General features: G+C 39.1%; 1 protein-coding gene across 2 annotated transcripts in view; it reads left to right on the forward strand.

The window, feature by feature from the left end:
• CTNNA1 (catenin alpha 1) overlaps positions 1 to 17935 on the forward strand; it is a 185612-nt gene that overhangs the window by 63845 nt on the left and 103832 nt on the right. For both annotated transcript variants that reach the window (XM_032158017.2, XM_032158019.2), the window contains exons 6-7: positions 4552 to 4821; positions 7572 to 7775. In XM_032158017.2, the coding sequence (XP_032013908.1) occupies positions 4552 to 4821; positions 7572 to 7775 (474 nt within the window). The remainder of the gene's footprint in view (positions 1 to 4551; positions 4822 to 7571; positions 7776 to 17935) is intronic.

Consider the following 17935-nt stretch of genomic DNA (forward strand, 5'->3'; position numbering starts at 1 on the left):
CGTGACTGCTCTGGGTGCCATTTCCTTGGATGTAGGGCACTGCTTCAAGTTGGGCACTAGTGTGGGGTGACTCCTCTAAGCAGTGAAGGTACTGTTTTCCCTGGAAGGGGAGTGATATTGTTTGAATTTGTGTCCCCACCCAAATCTCGTGTCTAATTGTAATCCCCAGTGTTGGAGGAGGGGCATGGTAGGAGGTGATTGGATTGGGGGGGTGGGGTGGGTGGGGGGATTTCCCCCTTGCTGTTCTTGGGAGTGAGTTCTCACAGATCTGGTCGTTTAAAATCTCCCCCTTTGCTCTCTTCCTTCTGCTCTGGCCTTGTAAGACATGCTTTCTTTCTCTTTGCTCTGTGCCATGATTGTAAGATTCCTGAACCACCCACCCCCTGCCCCGCCCCCCACCGCCAGCCATGCTTCCTATACAGCCTGCAGAACCATGAGCCAATAAAACCTATAAAGGTAGTCCTTTATAGCAATGCAAGCATGGGCTAATACAGGGAGAGAAGAGGGGTAGATGGAGTGGCTTCCTCTCTCCTTGGCCCCATGAGTAAGGGTATAACAGTTGCAGCTTGGGGATGTCTGGCCAATTGGTTGTGATAGTTTGGTGGTGACTTAGCCTTGGAGATGAAGGGAAGCTGTGGCTACTCACACTAGGAGCAAGACACTCCAGCCATGTTTCCATTTCCAAGATGGTATAGCACAGTAGTTGCATGGGCCGTAGAGGACAGGTCACAGTGTCGTCTCCTTCTTGGAGGGAGCACAGCAATGTGGACTCTAGGCAGCTCCCTCAGCTGGGCTTAGTGCCTATGAGAACTGCAGGAACAGTGGTGAGGTCTGTATGTGTCCAAGGTGTTGATGGGGGTTGCTGAAATCCTCTTGCTTACCTCCTCGAAGTGGGGAGGTTTGTCCTGGTTCCCGGGTGATCCTCGTTGGGGTATAGGGTGGTGGAGGCCTGGTGTTTCCTTCTGTTTTCCATGTGGCCAGCCTGAGATTTGTCACCATGGTTTCTGTAACTCCTCTGATGCGCTCTGGCGCTCTATCTCAGTTATTTTTATTAAAATGTAGTTGTTTAGTCGTTGTTTTGGGTTTTGTTTTGAGGGGGATGAATGCTAGGAGCTGCTAGTTGGCCATCTGATGTCACTGTTTTAAACCCTTTGTAAGCATAAACTCATTTAATCTTCACAAAATAATGTGAGGTAGATACTATAGCTGGTCGCATATTAATTTTAATAGAGGTTATGTAATCTTGCAAGTTCACTCATCTAACAAGTGGTGGAGCCAGGATTTGAACCCAGGTTGTTTGGCACCAGAGGACAGAGATACTGCGTTTTAATTGTTCCTATAATCACTACTGCCTAGAACATTGCCTGGATATAGTGGTGTTCAATAAGGATATTTGTTTAACAACTGAGTGACTGAACCACTTTGCTGTACTGGAATTGGATTCTAAGTGTGACGCTAATCAGTTACTTTCTAATTAAGTGTGGCTGGAATATTATTTGCTGACTAGAAGTGTTGAATTTCCATTAGCTGCATGTCGTTCTTTGACTGTAAGTGTAAAAGTGATGGCAGAAGTAAGGATGGGTTGGCATCAACCTTAGGTCCTGTGAGAAGGACCACCTCTGCCTCACATTGTTGACTCTGGCTTCCCAACATGCTAGTGATGTAATAATGCTTTGATGCTTACATTCCCTCCGTCTGTGTGCAGAGCTTATTGAGGTATTTGATGAGAATGTAATGCTTCTTATTTATTACCTAGTCTATGAATTCTTGCCTTTTGTGATTTTTTTTTCTGAAAAGTTGGACACTGAATAGTAATGTTATTGTTGGTGTTTTATTTGTAAATAATTTGGACTGGTTGGATTGTTTGACCATGGACCCTTTTTTTAAGTGTAGCCGTTTGTATCCAAGAGAAATCTATGGCTATAATTTTATGTTGTTAAGAGAGAAATGAGAGGAAACTTTCACTTGAATTTTCAGCTCTTGGTTAGAGGCAGTGTTATAGATTGCTTAGAAGTTAGTTTCTATTTCTTGGTCAATCCATGGGATATCATTCAGATTACATTGAAAGCAGTTATTTGACTGTTCCTGAGTCTGCTTGAACCATCACTGGGTTGGTGAAGTTGGGGATTCTGAAAGCTAAAGTAGACCAAGAGACTCTAGTTTCATAAGTAATCTATTAGGTTACTTAATAGGTCACTTTCCTCAGTAATCTGGATTACTTATTGGCATTATGTATCTTGAAAAGACTACTTTTAATCATTATTCTTATTACAGTAAATAGTGCTGTACTGTGATAGTGTCCATTTTCTTTATATAACAAAATCTAATTTCTTTGTGCTAAGGCAAGAGCAGTTCTAAAGAGAGAAAAAAGAACACTTTAGCAGTCAGGACACATGATGGTATTTCATTTTTTTTTCATCATAGATTAAAATATATCCCTCATACTTTGTAAATAGGAGTCTATCAGAGATACAGTGTGATGAGGGCAAGACATTTAGAAAATGGCACACAGAACATATGCACCAGCTGTTTAAGCATAATGGTTAACCCTAACTCCTTGTCATAACTCGAGTCTTGAAATGATCACCAATTCTCTAAATCCACAGGGTCTTGTTTCTGAATATTTAGCCTAATGTAGTCTTTGGAAAAGTAGAAATTGGTAATACCATACCAGGCAGTGGCTTAGGAAAGTCATGTGTTGAATAGTAATTATGGCACCTGCTAACTTGAGATGACCGTAAGTGTCTTTGGTAACTAACCTTTGTAAGAAGCTATGCTGATCTAGGTCATAGATACTTAGGAGGAACGCCAAAGCTGATTGCAAAGCATTTTTATAAAACAGTAGACAATTTAAGTGCTTAAAGGCAAATGCCTTCCTAGAAAACTTTTAGAGCCCCTCAGGTTGTGGTGAAGGCAAGACATTTAGAAAATGCCACACAAAACATGTGCACCAGCTGTTTAAGTGTAATGTTTAGTCATAGCCCCTTGTTGCTTGAGTCATGATAACTGATTCTTTAAATCTACAGGGTCCTGTTTTTGAATATTTAGCCTAATGTACTGTGTTACAGGGCATTTGGAGTGCTGTGAGCTATTACTTGCAAATTTAGATTCCAAATGAGAAAAGAATTCTAGGAGGAAAAGTAAGCTGTCATATTATACAAGGTTTGAATAAAGATGCAAACCTAAATATATACTGAGATGAACTTTCAGAAAAAGGAAGCCAGTTTGGTGTCTCTAATGCCTAATTAGGAACTCATCTAGAAAGATGAACCACTAAATAGCTAAGTCAGATGGCTAATTGAGTAATGACTTTGTCCTTTCTAACTTGGTCAATTTTCTGTTACTGTATACACATGTAATACTCAAAATGTTTAAATTTATACCCTAGGATTTAGTTGATGACATTAACATTGACATTTTAACATGTAAAAAAGAGTTTGGCTACCATTTGGTGATCATTTAGAGTTATCACCTGTATTCTTCTTCTGTGGTGGTGATCCACTTTTACTAAAGCCTTTTTTTCACTTCTGAGTATTATGAGTGAAAGAGGGATACCAGAAATACCCGCTTCCCATTCCCATCTTGCTTATTTTTGGCATCACTTATTTGTCGCTTAGCATATCTACTCAGCCTACCAAGTAGATGCCATCATTAGTGGAAATGATGCCAAGGACCTCAAATCCTTCTTACTGTGGATTATAATTATGGGGTAGAAGAAATGAAAAAAAAAAAAGTTTAAGACCGTATCTATACAGAGTATTATAATTATAGATTGGGGCTATGAAACATATATGCCTCAACTTTATGGCTTACTGACCTGCGAACTGTTTAATGTACTGTGTAAGCAAAGTATGGTTCTGTGTCCTAAAGTGGTCTTTGGGGTGGGGAGGGGGAGAGGAGGAGTTACGTGCTTGTGAGAACAGCCTTGCCATGTCCTCACCTAGTTATGTAGTTCATACATACCTGTGGCATCCTGTCCCAAATTTCACAAAACTCTTATAATAAAATTGTGTAACTTAATAAAAAAATAATCCTCATAATAAGTCTTACTCTGTTTGAATGTATCTCTTCATGATCTTTCTATTTTTGATTGGTATAGGTACATATATCTATATAGAGTTGTAATCAAGATGCTAGGCAGTTTGTTTTGTCTTTTATTTAATGCCTTATTTAGTGCTGTGCTAAGTACTTTACATACATTATCCCATTTAATCCTCAAAACAATGATAAGAAAGGTACTATTACTGCTCTTCTTTGACAGAAGGGGAACCTTAGCCCTGAGGGTTTAAAATAAGGTCATAAAATAGCCAGGAGAAAGTAGAGGTGGGGGTGGGGTGGATTCAGATTCAGGTCTGTGTGATTCCAAAGCTCAGAATCTTATCTACCAAGCCATACTGCCTTCTTTGTGATTGACTCTCAGCTAGATTGTTAATGAAAATAATGTGTCTAATTAGTAGATATTCTAACTTTTCAGCATTTACCAGCAAATTTTTATATGAGTAAAGCCCATATAAAGAGTGCTCCAATTTCGTGTTTTATTTACTCTTGTAGGAATTGAAAGATGTTGGCCATCGTGATCAGATGGCTGCAGCTAGAGGAATCCTGCAGAAGAACGTTCCGATCCTCTATACTGCATCCCAGGCATGCCTACAGCACCCTGATGTCGCAGCCTATAAGGCCAACAGGGACCTGATATACAAGCAGCTGCAGCAGGCGGTCACAGGCATTTCCAATGCAGCCCAGGCCACTGCCTCAGACGATGCCTCCCAGCACCAGGGTGGAGGAGGAGGAGAACTGGCATATGCACTCAATAACTTTGACGTAAGTTATTCTTGGGCGGAAATTTCCAGCTCTTGACCATCCCCCAAAAGATAACAGGTTTCTGGGGAAAAGTGATCAAGCTTTCTGATGATAGCTCAATTTCCACTTAGATCTGTAATCTAAGTCAAAAGAAATTATGAATCATCAGTCTACTTGATTTTAACTTGGCCTAAAACATTTATTTTTATTTTTATTTTTAGTTTGAATTAAACTTCTGGTTTCTTTTATGTAGCTTGTGTTTCCTATGAGGTCATTCTTTACTGAGGGTATGGGTTTGGTTCATTTCAACCAAGATTTTGACCTTCCAGCAGATGTGAAGCTATGGTAGATACAGAAACTAAGTACACATAGGGTCAGCCCCCTAGAGGCTCGTGGTCTATTGGGAGATAGAGAAACATCAGAAGTGACTGCAGCAAAAGTACCGTCATTCTAATCTTTCTTGTCTGCCTAGATATACTTCTTTTCAATGTCTAAATTGGAATAATGAACAGAAATTTAATCAAGTGGAAGCAAATTTGGGATTAAAATACTTTCTTAGCATAATGCCATAATTACTTTTCATAAATGATGCTCTAGGTCTGTCCTGTGTACACAACTCTAAGGTTAACTTTTTGGTGGGTTATGTGTTCTTAATTCCTACCCACATGCCTCATGGCTTCCAGTAGATGGCAGCAGTATAAGTTTTTTGTTGTTGTTGTTGTTGTTGTTTTTTGTTTTTTTTTTGTTTTTTTTTTTTTTTGGGGGGGGGCTTTAAAAGTAACTGTTGGGGCAAATTAAAAACAAACAAAAAAAAAAACCAGAAATTGTGTTCCAGGTGACCAGTATCCTTTCATAAAGTAGGGATGCTATGAAATATAGAATAAAAAAAATTACAATGGAGTGCATTTTGTTTTTAAGTTTTTCCTTGCCTGTACCTTTTCTTTCTTTTGCCACTTTACTTTCGCTCAGGTAGCTGATCCTTGTTGATGTGCATGGCTGATTTAAGACTTTTTCATAAAACAAGAAGGCAGTGTTAAGTCTAAAGACCATGGTGTTAGAACTCAGTTTTTACCATGGAGCTTTAAACATTAAATTATTTTATAACAAACTCTTATGGTGCATGTTAAAATTTACTAGCAAGGTTGTTTTCCCCCCCCTTCAAAATTTGGCAGTATTAGGTATCTTTCAAGGTAGTAGCACATTTTGCCCTAAGTTGAGTAATATCTACCAGAAACTACTTAACTTCTCAGGGACACAGGTATTTGGAAAATGAGGGTTTGTGCTAAATGATCTCAGGCCCATTGAGGCTCTGTTACTCTATTAAAATTCTATGATCATTCATTTCTCATTTTGTTGGCCAGAAAGCATTTTGTATTCAGTTTGACCAGAGAAATTCTGTAATAACCTAATCTTACAAAAAATGATCAGCTGAAATGTAGGTTAATAATGAACTGAAGGTATTGCATGTTCAGTTTGAAAACTGAGGGTTCTTTGGAAGGGAAGGAAGAAATGTATACTTACTGGAAAAGGGCAAGGTTTTGGTAGAAAAAATTTGGCATTTAAGTTGAAATCAATAAGGACATAGTCTCTGTAAAGAAAAATTAAAGCCATAATATTTGCACAGACATTTATCAGTGTGAGGATAAATTACGTCAAGTGGAGGAATTGGAGGGAGGCCAGTAGCTGCTGTCTTGAGGATGCCGATGTTTCACCTTGTACCTGTAGCTTACTTGTGACCAGACCTCACTAAGCACTAGAAAAGCTGGATGCAAGTGGAGTCGGGAGGGAAGGAGAGACAGAAAAAGGATTTATTCTTATTGGAGCAGTTCTTCCTCACAGCTTAGCTTTTTGGGAGGATTGCTGTCGTCTCTTACAGAATACTAGAGGTCTTTGAGGAAGGAAAGTCTCTAATTTAGACATAACCGGATAAATTTGAGACTGAATTATTTAGAAAACTTGATTAGATGTGTAAGATGAGGCAAATAGATGGAAATTCATTGTAAATGCATTTCTTTCTGAAACTTTAAGGTTAGAGATCAGTTGTGTGTGTGTGCGCACACGTGTGTATATTTTAAGAGACAAAGTCTTGCTCTGTTACCTAGGCTGGAGTGCAGTGGCACAATCATAGCTCAGTGCAGCCTTGAACTTCTGGGTTCAAGTGATTCTCCTGAGTAGCTGGGACTATAGGCGTTTGCCACCATGCCCAACTTATTTTATTTTTTTTGTAGAGACAGGGTCTTGCCTCGTTGCCTAGGCTGGTGTTGAACTGGCCTCAAAGAATCCTCCTTCAGTCTCTCAAAGTGCTGAGATTACAGGCATAAGCCACCACACCTGGCCTGTTTTGCCTTTATTTTTTGATTTTTTGTGGTGCAGCAGTTGTAAATATCCCATGGCAGTTTTATATTCTGCAAGTAAGAGGTAACTTATTTTCCTTGTAATTCTCGTCTGATGATTTGAATTGCTAGTCTCATACAGGTTTACCTTTAGATGTTCAGAATAAGTTGTGTGAGCATGATATATTTGTATTTGTGGTATCATACCATATCATGCCCTGTTTGGCTGCGTAGCATTACTTCTAGTGCTTTCTTTGAGGAGTGATCAACAGTAGGCCATCTTCTATGGGACAGCCCCTTCCTGCTAAGAAGTATAACTTTCTTTCAGATGTTGGAATTTTTGTGTTAAATCTTGATATTACTAATACCACTTTTGTCACCTTGAATAAAGGAGGGAACAGAGATGAGTACTAACATTCGGTAATACTTTCTCTGCAGAAACAAATCATTGTGGACCCTTTGAGCTTCAGCGAGGAGCGCTTTAGGCCTTCCCTGGAGGAGCGCCTGGAAAGCATCATTAGTGGGGCTGCCTTGATGGCCGACTCGTCCTGCACGCGTGATGACCGTCGTGAGCGAATTGTGGCAGAGTGTAATGCTGTCCGCCAGGCCCTGCAGGATCTGCTTTCGGAGTATATGGGCAATGTGAGTTTGACAGCTTTTCTTTGAAGTAAGATATTTATGGATGAGGAGTTTTGTATAACATGTTGGATCTGAGATGTTTTCACTATAAATACCAAATATGTCCTTGACTCCTTGATTTTTGGGGGTAGGTCAGATTTTTTAAGGAATGGATAAATGGCTAAGTGGCTCTTTCCTCTCTCCAGCTTATTGAGAAATTTTCAACTTATAAAAATCATACAGTGAGTACCTAGGAAATTTATCTGTATTCATCAGTTAACACGTAGATACTTGTGTAGGTGTGTGTGTATATAAATGTATATGTATATATGTGTATATACACAAACATCCTTTTTTCCCCTGAAACCTTTGGAAGAAAGTCGTAGACATTGTGATGCTTCACTTTTAATATTTTAGCATGCCTCTCCAAAGAATAATGACCTTCTATACCACTAAAGTTTCATTATCCCAAGTAGGTGGCTCTCTAATTTTGGGCAAAAGGGAATGTTGAAAACCTGCCTCTTCAATATTTATGGTTTATGAAAGTTTTTTCGTGAACCATATTGAATGTCACAATAGTAGATAATTGCCAAGTAGAGTTACATGAAGCAAACTCTGGATAGTGTTTTTGAATTTTGAAGGTTTGTGCATAAAAACCCAGGCTATGAAATTTGATACCCAACTTCTTTTTTTTTTAAAGGCCATAGAAAATTATGTATTTGTTGATGTTTCTCTGTTGCCATATGTCTTTCTTTTTTTCCTTCCCTTATACTTCTTCTATTCTGGTTATTTAATGCTAGCTTAGGGTTCCTGTCATTTAGACCTTGGACCCAATATTTTACTGTAGCTAATTAGCAATAAATTAAGTAAAAATTATATGAAATCATTTTAAGGGGAAGAAGGACAACACAAATTAGTTGTCATCACTAGTGTTTTTTACCTGTTTAACACCTAAAAAAAGAGATCTTGGTCCTTTCTCATTTGTTCATTTGCCATACATCTTGTCTGTTCACTTACAGGCCTGTAAAAGTTAATGGGTGATGGTAAATCATGGTGGAATTCCTAGGGTGAAGATGAATGCCTTCCTCTGTTTATCTTGTCTCTACCATACTGTGAAATTAGTGATGCATATTGAATTTTTTAAAGCCATTGCCCCCTGGGCATGGTGGTTCAAGCCTGTAGTCCCAGCGCTTTGGGAGGCTGAGGTCGGTGGATTGCATGAGCCCAAGAGTTTGAGACCATCTTGGGCAACATGGTGAAATCCCATCTCTACAAAAAATACAAAAGTTAACTGGGCATGGTGGCGCACGCCTGGTCCCAGCTACTCGGGAGGCTGAGGCGGGAGAATCGCTTAAGCCTGGGAGGTTGTGACTACAGTGAACCACAGTTGCACCACTGTGCTCCAGCCTGGGCGGCAGAGCGAGAGTGTCTCGAAAAAAAAAGCCATGTTTTGATTATAGGCGGTCTACTTCAGAAAAATGAGATTAGAGGTTTTGTTAAATCAGATGGAAAAAGTGGTTTTTAAGTCACAGTGAAAATGTGGGACACATTTAAAAATCCATAGCTAAGACTGAACATTAGAAAATATTTTAAAAAATGGATGTGTTTCAGAATGGCTCACAATGTTGCAGTCTTAAACAGGGGAACAAAAACTCATGGTAAGTGGATCAGTCATCTGCTGTCATGTGTAGTGCTGGAAATGGTGTAAAAGTGTCTGATGTAGTTATGATTAGGAAATCACTTCAAAAACAGACTTTGGTGGGAAGGAGGGTGTGATAAATCTGTTCCGATTGCTCTGTTTTAGAGCCTCCTAATTAGTCTATAAGATACCCCTTGAGTCTTGAGGTTGGTCACATTCTTGGGCCAATCACCCCTCGTCATGAGTAACCTTGAGGTCATGAGTAACCTAGAGTGCCATACAAACAGTACTGTCTATTCATGCCATCAATGTAAGAAAAGGTGGGAAGCACTCATTTATACTGAAGACATGGAGACCGCAGTAGCATTCTTTTTTTTTTTTTTTTTTTTGAGACGGAGTTTTTGCTCTTGTTGCCCAGGCTGCAGTGCAATGGCGCAATCTCAGCTCACCACAACCTCCGCCTCCCAGGTTCAAGCGATTCTCCTGCCTCAGCCTCCCGAGTAGCTGGGATTACAGGCATGCGCCACCATCCTGGCTAATTTTGTATTTTTAGTAGAGATGGGGTTTCTCCATGTTGATAAGGCTGGTCTTGAACTGCCGACCTCAGGTGATCTACCCGCCTCTGCCTCCCAAAGTGCTGGGATTACAGGTGTGAGCCACCGTGCCCGGCTCACAGTAGCATTCTTAAATAAAAACTGGAACAATGTGTGATGTGAGGCTGAAATTTGAGTATTATGGTAGGGATCTTGAAAGAAATCTTGGCCGGGCACGGTGGCTCACGCCTGTAATCCCAGCACTTTGGGAGGCTGAGGCAGGCAGATCACGAGGTCAGGAGATCGAGACCATCCTGGCTAACATGGTGAAACCCTGTCTCTACTAAAAATACAAAAAATTTAGCTGGGCGTGGTGGCGGGCGCCTGTAGTCCCAGCTGCTCTGGAGGCTGACGCAGGAGAATGGTGGGAACCCAGGAGGCGGAGCTTTCAGTGAGCCGAGATCACACCACTGCACTCCAGCCTGGGGAACAGTGGGAGACTCCATCTCCAAAAAAAAAAAAAAAAAAACACCAAAAAACAAACAAAAAAACAGAAAAATTAGCCAGGCGTGGTGGGGGTCCCCTGTAGTCCCAGCTACTGGGGAGGCTGAGGCCAGAGAATGGTGTGAACCCGGCAGGCGGAGCTTGCAGTGAGCCGAGATCGCACCACTGCACTCCAGCCTGGGCGACAGAGCGAGACTCTGTCTCAAAAACAAAAAACACAAAAGAAAGAAATCTTGAGATTTAGAAATGTATTTTAGGAGATGGTCTCTGGGTATGTTTCTCCTAAAGGTAAAAATCTTTAGTTTCCTTTTATTGATTCACATAGCAGTGAACAGGCTTGGTCCTCTCAAAAAGCATTGGAGTGAGGATAAACGGGGAGGGCAGTGGAGCACACTTGAAGAAAGCTTAGAATGATAAAAGGGTCTGGAAGAAGCAGAAGTAACTGGGGATAGATTTTTGCTTATTTATGAAGCATTCAAAAACATTTAGAACCTTTAGTGAGTGTCAGAATATAACCAGCAATGCCTGCCTGTCACTCAGTTCATTCTGAGTATGTGACACATGCAAAAGCAGTGTGTTGGGCACAATGTAAGAGGAGGAATGAGGCTCTGATCCCTCCCTTCTGGAACAGACAAAGTTTCTATAGGGGGTTTAATGGGATTGTCATCATAGGTAAAGCCAAAATGCTGTGGAAATTGCAAGGAGGTTGAGGTTATTTCTATCTGGGAAATCCAGGAGGCTTTCTTTTCTAGAAGATTTATTTTGTAATCTTTTGGTTGACTTCTACCTTGATTTTTAAAAAATGGTTCGTTTTATTTCTGTTGAAAAATATTAGACAAATTATGTTATGTGGAGAATTGAAATCACCTACATTAATTAAAACTTGTTTACTACGTGGAACTTTGTAAACATTGTTGTAAAGTCCAGAAAGGCTCACATAATATTCACTTTTTCTGTTTCTTGGATTCTCTCATGTTGTTATTGATATTTTTATAGACACACATTCTTAAAGTGTCTTCTTTCTTCATTTTGTGTTGCTTATTACCAGGTTCCACTGGCTTTTTCTCTGAGGCAGTGATTCTTAACTTTGGATGCACATTACAGTCCTTGGGCAAGTTAAAAATCTTGATGTTTCAGGTGTACCCCAGACTGATTAAGTCAGAATCTCTGGGTCAAGATCCAGGTGTTCAGTTATTTTAAAACACTTCCCAGTTGATTCCAGTGTGCAACTAAGGTGGAAAAACTGCTCTGGTAGTTTGTTCCGTTTGTCCCTTTCTGTCCCCACTGCCATTACCTTACTTCAGTATCTCCTCACTTTTTCCATTTTCCACTTTGTTCTGCCTGCCCACACCAGGCTGAGCTCCTGTCTTTAGTGCTAGGGCATTGTTCATTATGTTCTGGAAATTCCCTTCCTACCTTTGTAAACCTAATCTACTCTTTCTTCAGGCCCCACATTTGTTTTTCATCTCTTTGCTGAAGGCCATTTCAAACTACATCATCTTATATTATTTCTTTGGTGCTTGAAGTTTTGTGCCTTATTGTGTACTCCCTTGAATTGTTGTTTAATTGCATTTCTTTTATCCATTTTATTCTGCAACTAGGTTTTTAAGCCTTTGGAACATGACAACTCCTTAAAAATATTCATTCTTGGTCTAGTATAATGCTGCAAGAGGTACTCAGTAAATGCTTGCTTAATGAACTCATGCTGGTTTGGAGGAATGAATAAAATGAATAATTTTGGATTTTCATGGTCCTAAGGATATAATAGTGTGGTGGAAAAAACCAAAGACCCTTACCCTTATGGGCCTTACATTCTACAGGGGATGAAGGAGGAGGCTGTGGTGGTTTATTTCTACTTCCTATTAGATCTTTCAGTATACAGATGACATTTGTTGAAAAAATTAAACCAAATACTCTGGAATAAGCAATTAAGTGAAAGGGACACCTTAGAGCAGAGTTAAGTTTAATTCATCAGCTGAGGGCCAAATTCCCTTTTAAAGTTTCCAAGGGTCAGGAGGCTAGCAGCCTTAATGTTATTGCTTGCATAGTGGTTTGATGAAGAGTTGGTAGGTAGTCTTGGCTCTACAGCTAACTTACTGTACGGACTCTAAGGAAATAATTGACATGAAAGTAATGCATTTGACCTCTACTTACTTAACATTAGGGAAATACCACAGACCCATGACAGTGGAGGTTTTGCGACCCTTCAGTGTATCCTTGTAGTTTCAGAGATGACTTCCAGGTTTCCTTGAAATGAAATGTGGTTATTGTGGTTAAGTTTAATTTGTTTTGGCTCTGTCAGCCTATAGTTGCTTTGCCTGTGAGAGAGAAAAACAGCTTTGGATGGATGTCATAATCTTAAAAAGGTTTAAAAGTGAATGGATTGAAATTAAAATGAAATGTAATTAAATTTCAAAAAGTTATTACCATTTTATTTTTTTCATGATTGAAAGTCAGACATGTGAATTAAATTACTGAAACACCACTACTATTAGCATTTAGGGATATATATTTTCAGATTTTTTTCTTTTCTTCTTCTATGCAGAGCATAAAATAACAGTTTTAATTCTCTCAGTGTTTCCTGCCTATAAACATGAAATATCCGTAGAACTGGGTTTCAGACTATTAAGTTAATGGGTTAAAACAATTTGCTGTCTGGTTAATGGGTTAAAATTTCTGTTTTTCAAATACATAGCTGACTTGGTTGCCCAGTTGTGTGTTTTAATGTTCTCTGAGTTATTTCAGTGCTACTGAGAAAGCCTTCTGAAGGGCCCTATGCTTTATACAGCTGATTTCTTTATTTCATGCCTTTCATTCTGCTGAGGGATATGCTGACTGTTAATATGTTCCTTTCTCCCTTTTTTAAGGCATGTGTTTTTCCAGTAGTAGAATTTATTGGAACCAAACTTGTCTCTGTTACCGTACCCCCCTTCAACCCTGACTCTTCAATGAACAAATAAGCAAAACCTACCCCTTCCCCAAAACCTCCAAATCTGAATATACTTAATACAATGTCTGAAGCATAAAGGACCCTCAGTCTTTGAAATGAACTCCATTTGGTTTCGACCAGAGCAGTCTTGCCCAGCAGGTTATGGTCGTGTTTGACTGACTGGCGTTAGGGCTTATAATTGGTAAGAACAAACACATGCCATGGGCTTAAGTAGTTCTAGCTCTCTGCTATTCAGTGTGGTAGCCACTTGCCATATGTGGCTATTGAGCACTTGAAATGTGACAAGTCTAAATTGAAGTTTGCTGTAAGTACACCAGATTTCAGAGTTAGTATAGAAAAAAGAATGTGAATTATCTCATTGATACTATTTTAGATATATCGGGTTAAATAAAATCTATTAAACTTTATTTTTACCTGTTTCATTTCACTTATGGCTACTAGAAAAATCATATTTACGTTGATTATATATGTATCTATAACATATATATGTTACAAAAATCATGTGGGTGGTTTATTTCTGGCTTGCATTGTATCTCTGTTGGATAGTTCTAACTAATAAGTAACCAACCAGCTAAGGTGAGTAGATGAGAGGTTAAGGATCAACTTTGTTCAATGTCCAGAATGGCATGGTAGTCCATGCATAGTAGCTATTATAACCTGTATTCTTTTAATACTTAAAACTGTAGTTTTAGATAGAAAATTGGTTCAGTTTAGGACCTTGTAAGGATAATGTTTCTTAAGGATACATTTTATCTTTGTTCTTGCCTGAAAACATTGGACATAGTAGTTGTAGGATCCCAAAAGAAGAATGCAGTAACTGGACATACTTTGGTTGGACTGGACATATATTTGAGGAATGTGATTATGTTAATATTAATATCAAGTATAAAATTTTAATTCGATTTGGGTAAATTTGATGTGGAATGTATGAATGTTATGCAGCTAATGTTCATTTTCAAAGATCTTTTGAAAAGATATATTGTTATTATAGTGAAGTGAAGCACTTCAATTTAGATGCTAATCCTTTCTCAGTTTTGCAAATGCCTTCCTGGAATCTCTTTAGCATAGCCAGAGCTTTTGAAGGACTCTGAAGAGCTTGTTACTGCATTATGTTGTGGCTACACTTTCCTTCTCTTCAGAATTAGAGTAGCTTCATTTTTTTCCTGATTATAAAAGTTCTGTGTTCATTATATAGTGTCCATAATCCCACCACTCATTTTTGTGTATAACATTCCAGACTTAATTTGGATATGTGTATATATACACTTATATCTGTTCTTTTCTTACCTTTTCTTCTTTTTAAAAATGTTGTTAGTAATGATTGTCCATACTTTTATACTGCTTACCATATGCCAGCCATTGTGCTGAGAGACATTTTATCCCCATAATAACCCTATTGAGTTGATAATTGCTCAAAAATACATATACATACAGGTGCAGTTTGAGCTCAGATCTGTCTGACCTGAAAGTCTGAACTCTTAATACTTTTACCATTGTACATTGTCCCAAGTTAACAAATATGGTTTTATAACATCTTAATGGTGGCAGAGTTTTCCATTAAAATTAAATACCCCCAGAACTAAAATAAATACTGGAATCTAAATTTCAGTATTAAATTTCTAAAATTGGATATCCTAGACTAAGTAAAATAGATCCAGGTCTGGGATAGCTGCTTGAAGTGAGTGGAATGTCACTTGTGTCCATGTGAAGAGACCACCAAACAGGCTTTGTGTGAGCAATAAAGCTTTTTAATCACCTGGGTGTGGGCAGGCTGAGTCCAAAAAGAGAGTCTGCAAAGGGTGGTGGGATTATCATTAGTTCTTATAGGTTTGAGATAGGCAGTGGAGTTAGGAGCAATTTTTTTGTGGGCGGGTTGGGGGGGATCTTATAAAGTACATTCTCAAGGGTGGGGAGAATATTACAAACTACCTTCTTAAGGGCAGGGGAGGGTATTACAAAGTACCTTCTCAAGGGTGGGGAGGGTGTATTGTCACAAAGTCAATTTATCAGTTAGGGTGGGGCAGGAACAAATCACAGTGGTGGAATGTCATCAGTTAAGGCAGGAACTGGCTATTTTCACTTCTTTTGTGGATCTTCAGTTGCTTCAGGCCATCTGAATGTATACCTGCAGGTCACAGGGGATATGATGGCTTAGCTTGGGCTCAGAGGCCTGACATGGAGCAAAAGAGCTTTTAGGGTATTTTCCATGCTAGACTGGTGGTACTTGAGTGCCGTAGCTGTTTAAATGGGCTCTGTGGTTTGCAGGTACAGAGGCTGAGTTTTGTTACACAGTTATGGTATGATTTCCATCTTTCTTTGAACTCTTGGGTTTTCTGCAAGAGATGCTTACCTAAATTGGTAGTCCATAGTTCTGTAGAGGCATTTGAAGATTATTTTGTTGAATTGTTAGTGTAAGCTTTTCTGTGAGCTGCCTAATAAACAGGATTTGGGAGAGTTTATATAAGTAGATGATGCATTGAATGCAAAATTTGAGCCTGTGTAGGACTTGCTTTTTTGACAGCGGCATTTATTTTTATTTTTTATTTAATAAATTTTATTTTTACTGTATATGTTTAAGGTATACAATGTGATATTTAGATATACATAGTCAAATGATTACTACAGTGAAGCCATTTAACATATCTGTTATCTTAGAATTACCTTGTGTGGGTGGTAAGAGGGCCTAAAATCTACTCTCTTAGCAAGTTTTCCAAATACAATACAATGCTATTGACTGTAGGCTTCATGCTGTAGATTAGAGCTCTAGATTATTTATTTATTTATTTTTGCTCTGTCACCCAGGCTGGAGTGCAGTGGTATGATCACAGCTTACTGCAAACTCTGCTTCCCTGGTTCAAGTGATTCTCGTGCTCCAGCCTCCCAAACATAATAGCTGGGTTTAGAGGCTTGTGTTACTAAGTCTAGCTAATTTTTGTATTTTTAGTAGAGATGGGGTTCCATGCTGTTGGCCAGGCTGGTCTTGAACACCTGGCCTCAAGTGATCCACCTGCCTTGGCTTCCCAAAGTGTTGGGATTACAGGTGTGAGCCACCATGGCTAGCCAAGAGCTCTAGATTTATTCATCCTGCATAACTGCAACTTTGTACTCCTTGACATAAGTGTCCCCTACTCCCACCATATGGTAACCCACCTTTCTACTCTCTTGTTTTTATTTATTAGAGAACATGTAAAAATCATGCAATAGTTTTCTCTCTGTCTGATTTATTTCACTTAGTGTAATGCCCTCCAAGTTCATCCATGTTGTAGAGCAGCATTTATTTAATTTGAAAACACTATTTGTCAAAAATTAATTTGTGATTTTCTTACGGTTCAAGATAAGGAGTTTAAAAGATCTTCATAACTCTGAGGAAGACGTCTTACCCCAGTTACATTTGTGTTGCTTTCAAAGAGGTTTGAAGTACTTCCTGTTTATAAGCTATCCTGGCGTTGCGAATTGTAGTATTTAGCAGGCAAGTTCTTAATCTCTAATACCAGAAAGATGCACATTTATGTATTTGTTGAAGTGATGCTGGCCTGATGGAGCAGTAGTGGAGTGGGCTTTTGAAATCAGGATGATGGAGCAGGCGTGTAAGCCTGCCCAGTGTTAGGCAGCAGGTGGATAGGAGTTTAGCCTCCTCAGGATTGCTGTTAGACTGTCCTTTATATCACTTTGTGCTGTTTAGCCGTCAAGCAGGGTTGAAAAGACTTCATATCTAAAGTAGTATTTCTGAATTAACAGGTAATAACCTCTAAATATATCAGATTATTAGTAATTATCTCTCGCTGGTGGGGTGATGGGCACTATAAATTTTCTTTGATATTTTTTCCCACATTTAAAAAAAGTTTTTTATGTTGTTAATGTCACAAAGTTTAAAAAACTTAGACTGTTAGATTTGTGTGTCTTAGATTTTTAGGTTTTGTTTATAATCATACACCGTGTTCATTTCCAAAGCACTATTAATAGGGAAATTTGATGGTTTTTCACAGTTAATATGTTGATTCGTCCTTTCGAGGTAATGATTCATTCAGGACTAGTTTGGCTAAAGTGGTTAGTTTGGTTTTTAAAAAATTATAGTATACATTTCTATCAAGTCTTGAAGTGAGACTCGATTATCTCTCTGTGATAGCATTTGCTTCATTCTTTTCTTGCAATGTATATCAAAGTGATTTTTGACCTTGGAAGTATAAAATTGCGAAGGTAGAATTTGGAAGTGACATTCGTTATCATGTGGTCTAGGGGTTGACAAATTATAGTTCTCAGGTCAAGTCGAGCCTGCCACTTATTTTTATAAATAAAGTTTTATTGGAACACAGCCATACCCATTTAGTTGTTTCTTCCTTCTCCTCCTCCTTCTTTTCTTCCTTCTTCTTTCCTCCTCTTCTTCCTCCTCCCCCTTCTCTTGATCCTCCCCCTCCCCATCCTGCTCCTTCCTCCCCTCCTGCTCCTTCCCCCTCCCCCTCCTCCCTCCCCTCCCCCTCCTCCCTCCCCTTTCTCCTCTCCTCTCCTCTCCTCTCCTCTCCTCTCCTCTCCTCTCCTCTCCTCTCCTCTCCTCTCCTCA

Source organism: Hylobates moloch, unplaced genomic scaffold (assembly GCF_009828535.3).
Source record: "Hylobates moloch isolate HMO894 unplaced genomic scaffold, HMol_V3 SCAFFOLD_6, whole genome shotgun sequence".
In the NCBI taxonomy this organism is placed as follows: domain Eukaryota; kingdom Metazoa; phylum Chordata; class Mammalia; order Primates; family Hylobatidae; genus Hylobates; species Hylobates moloch.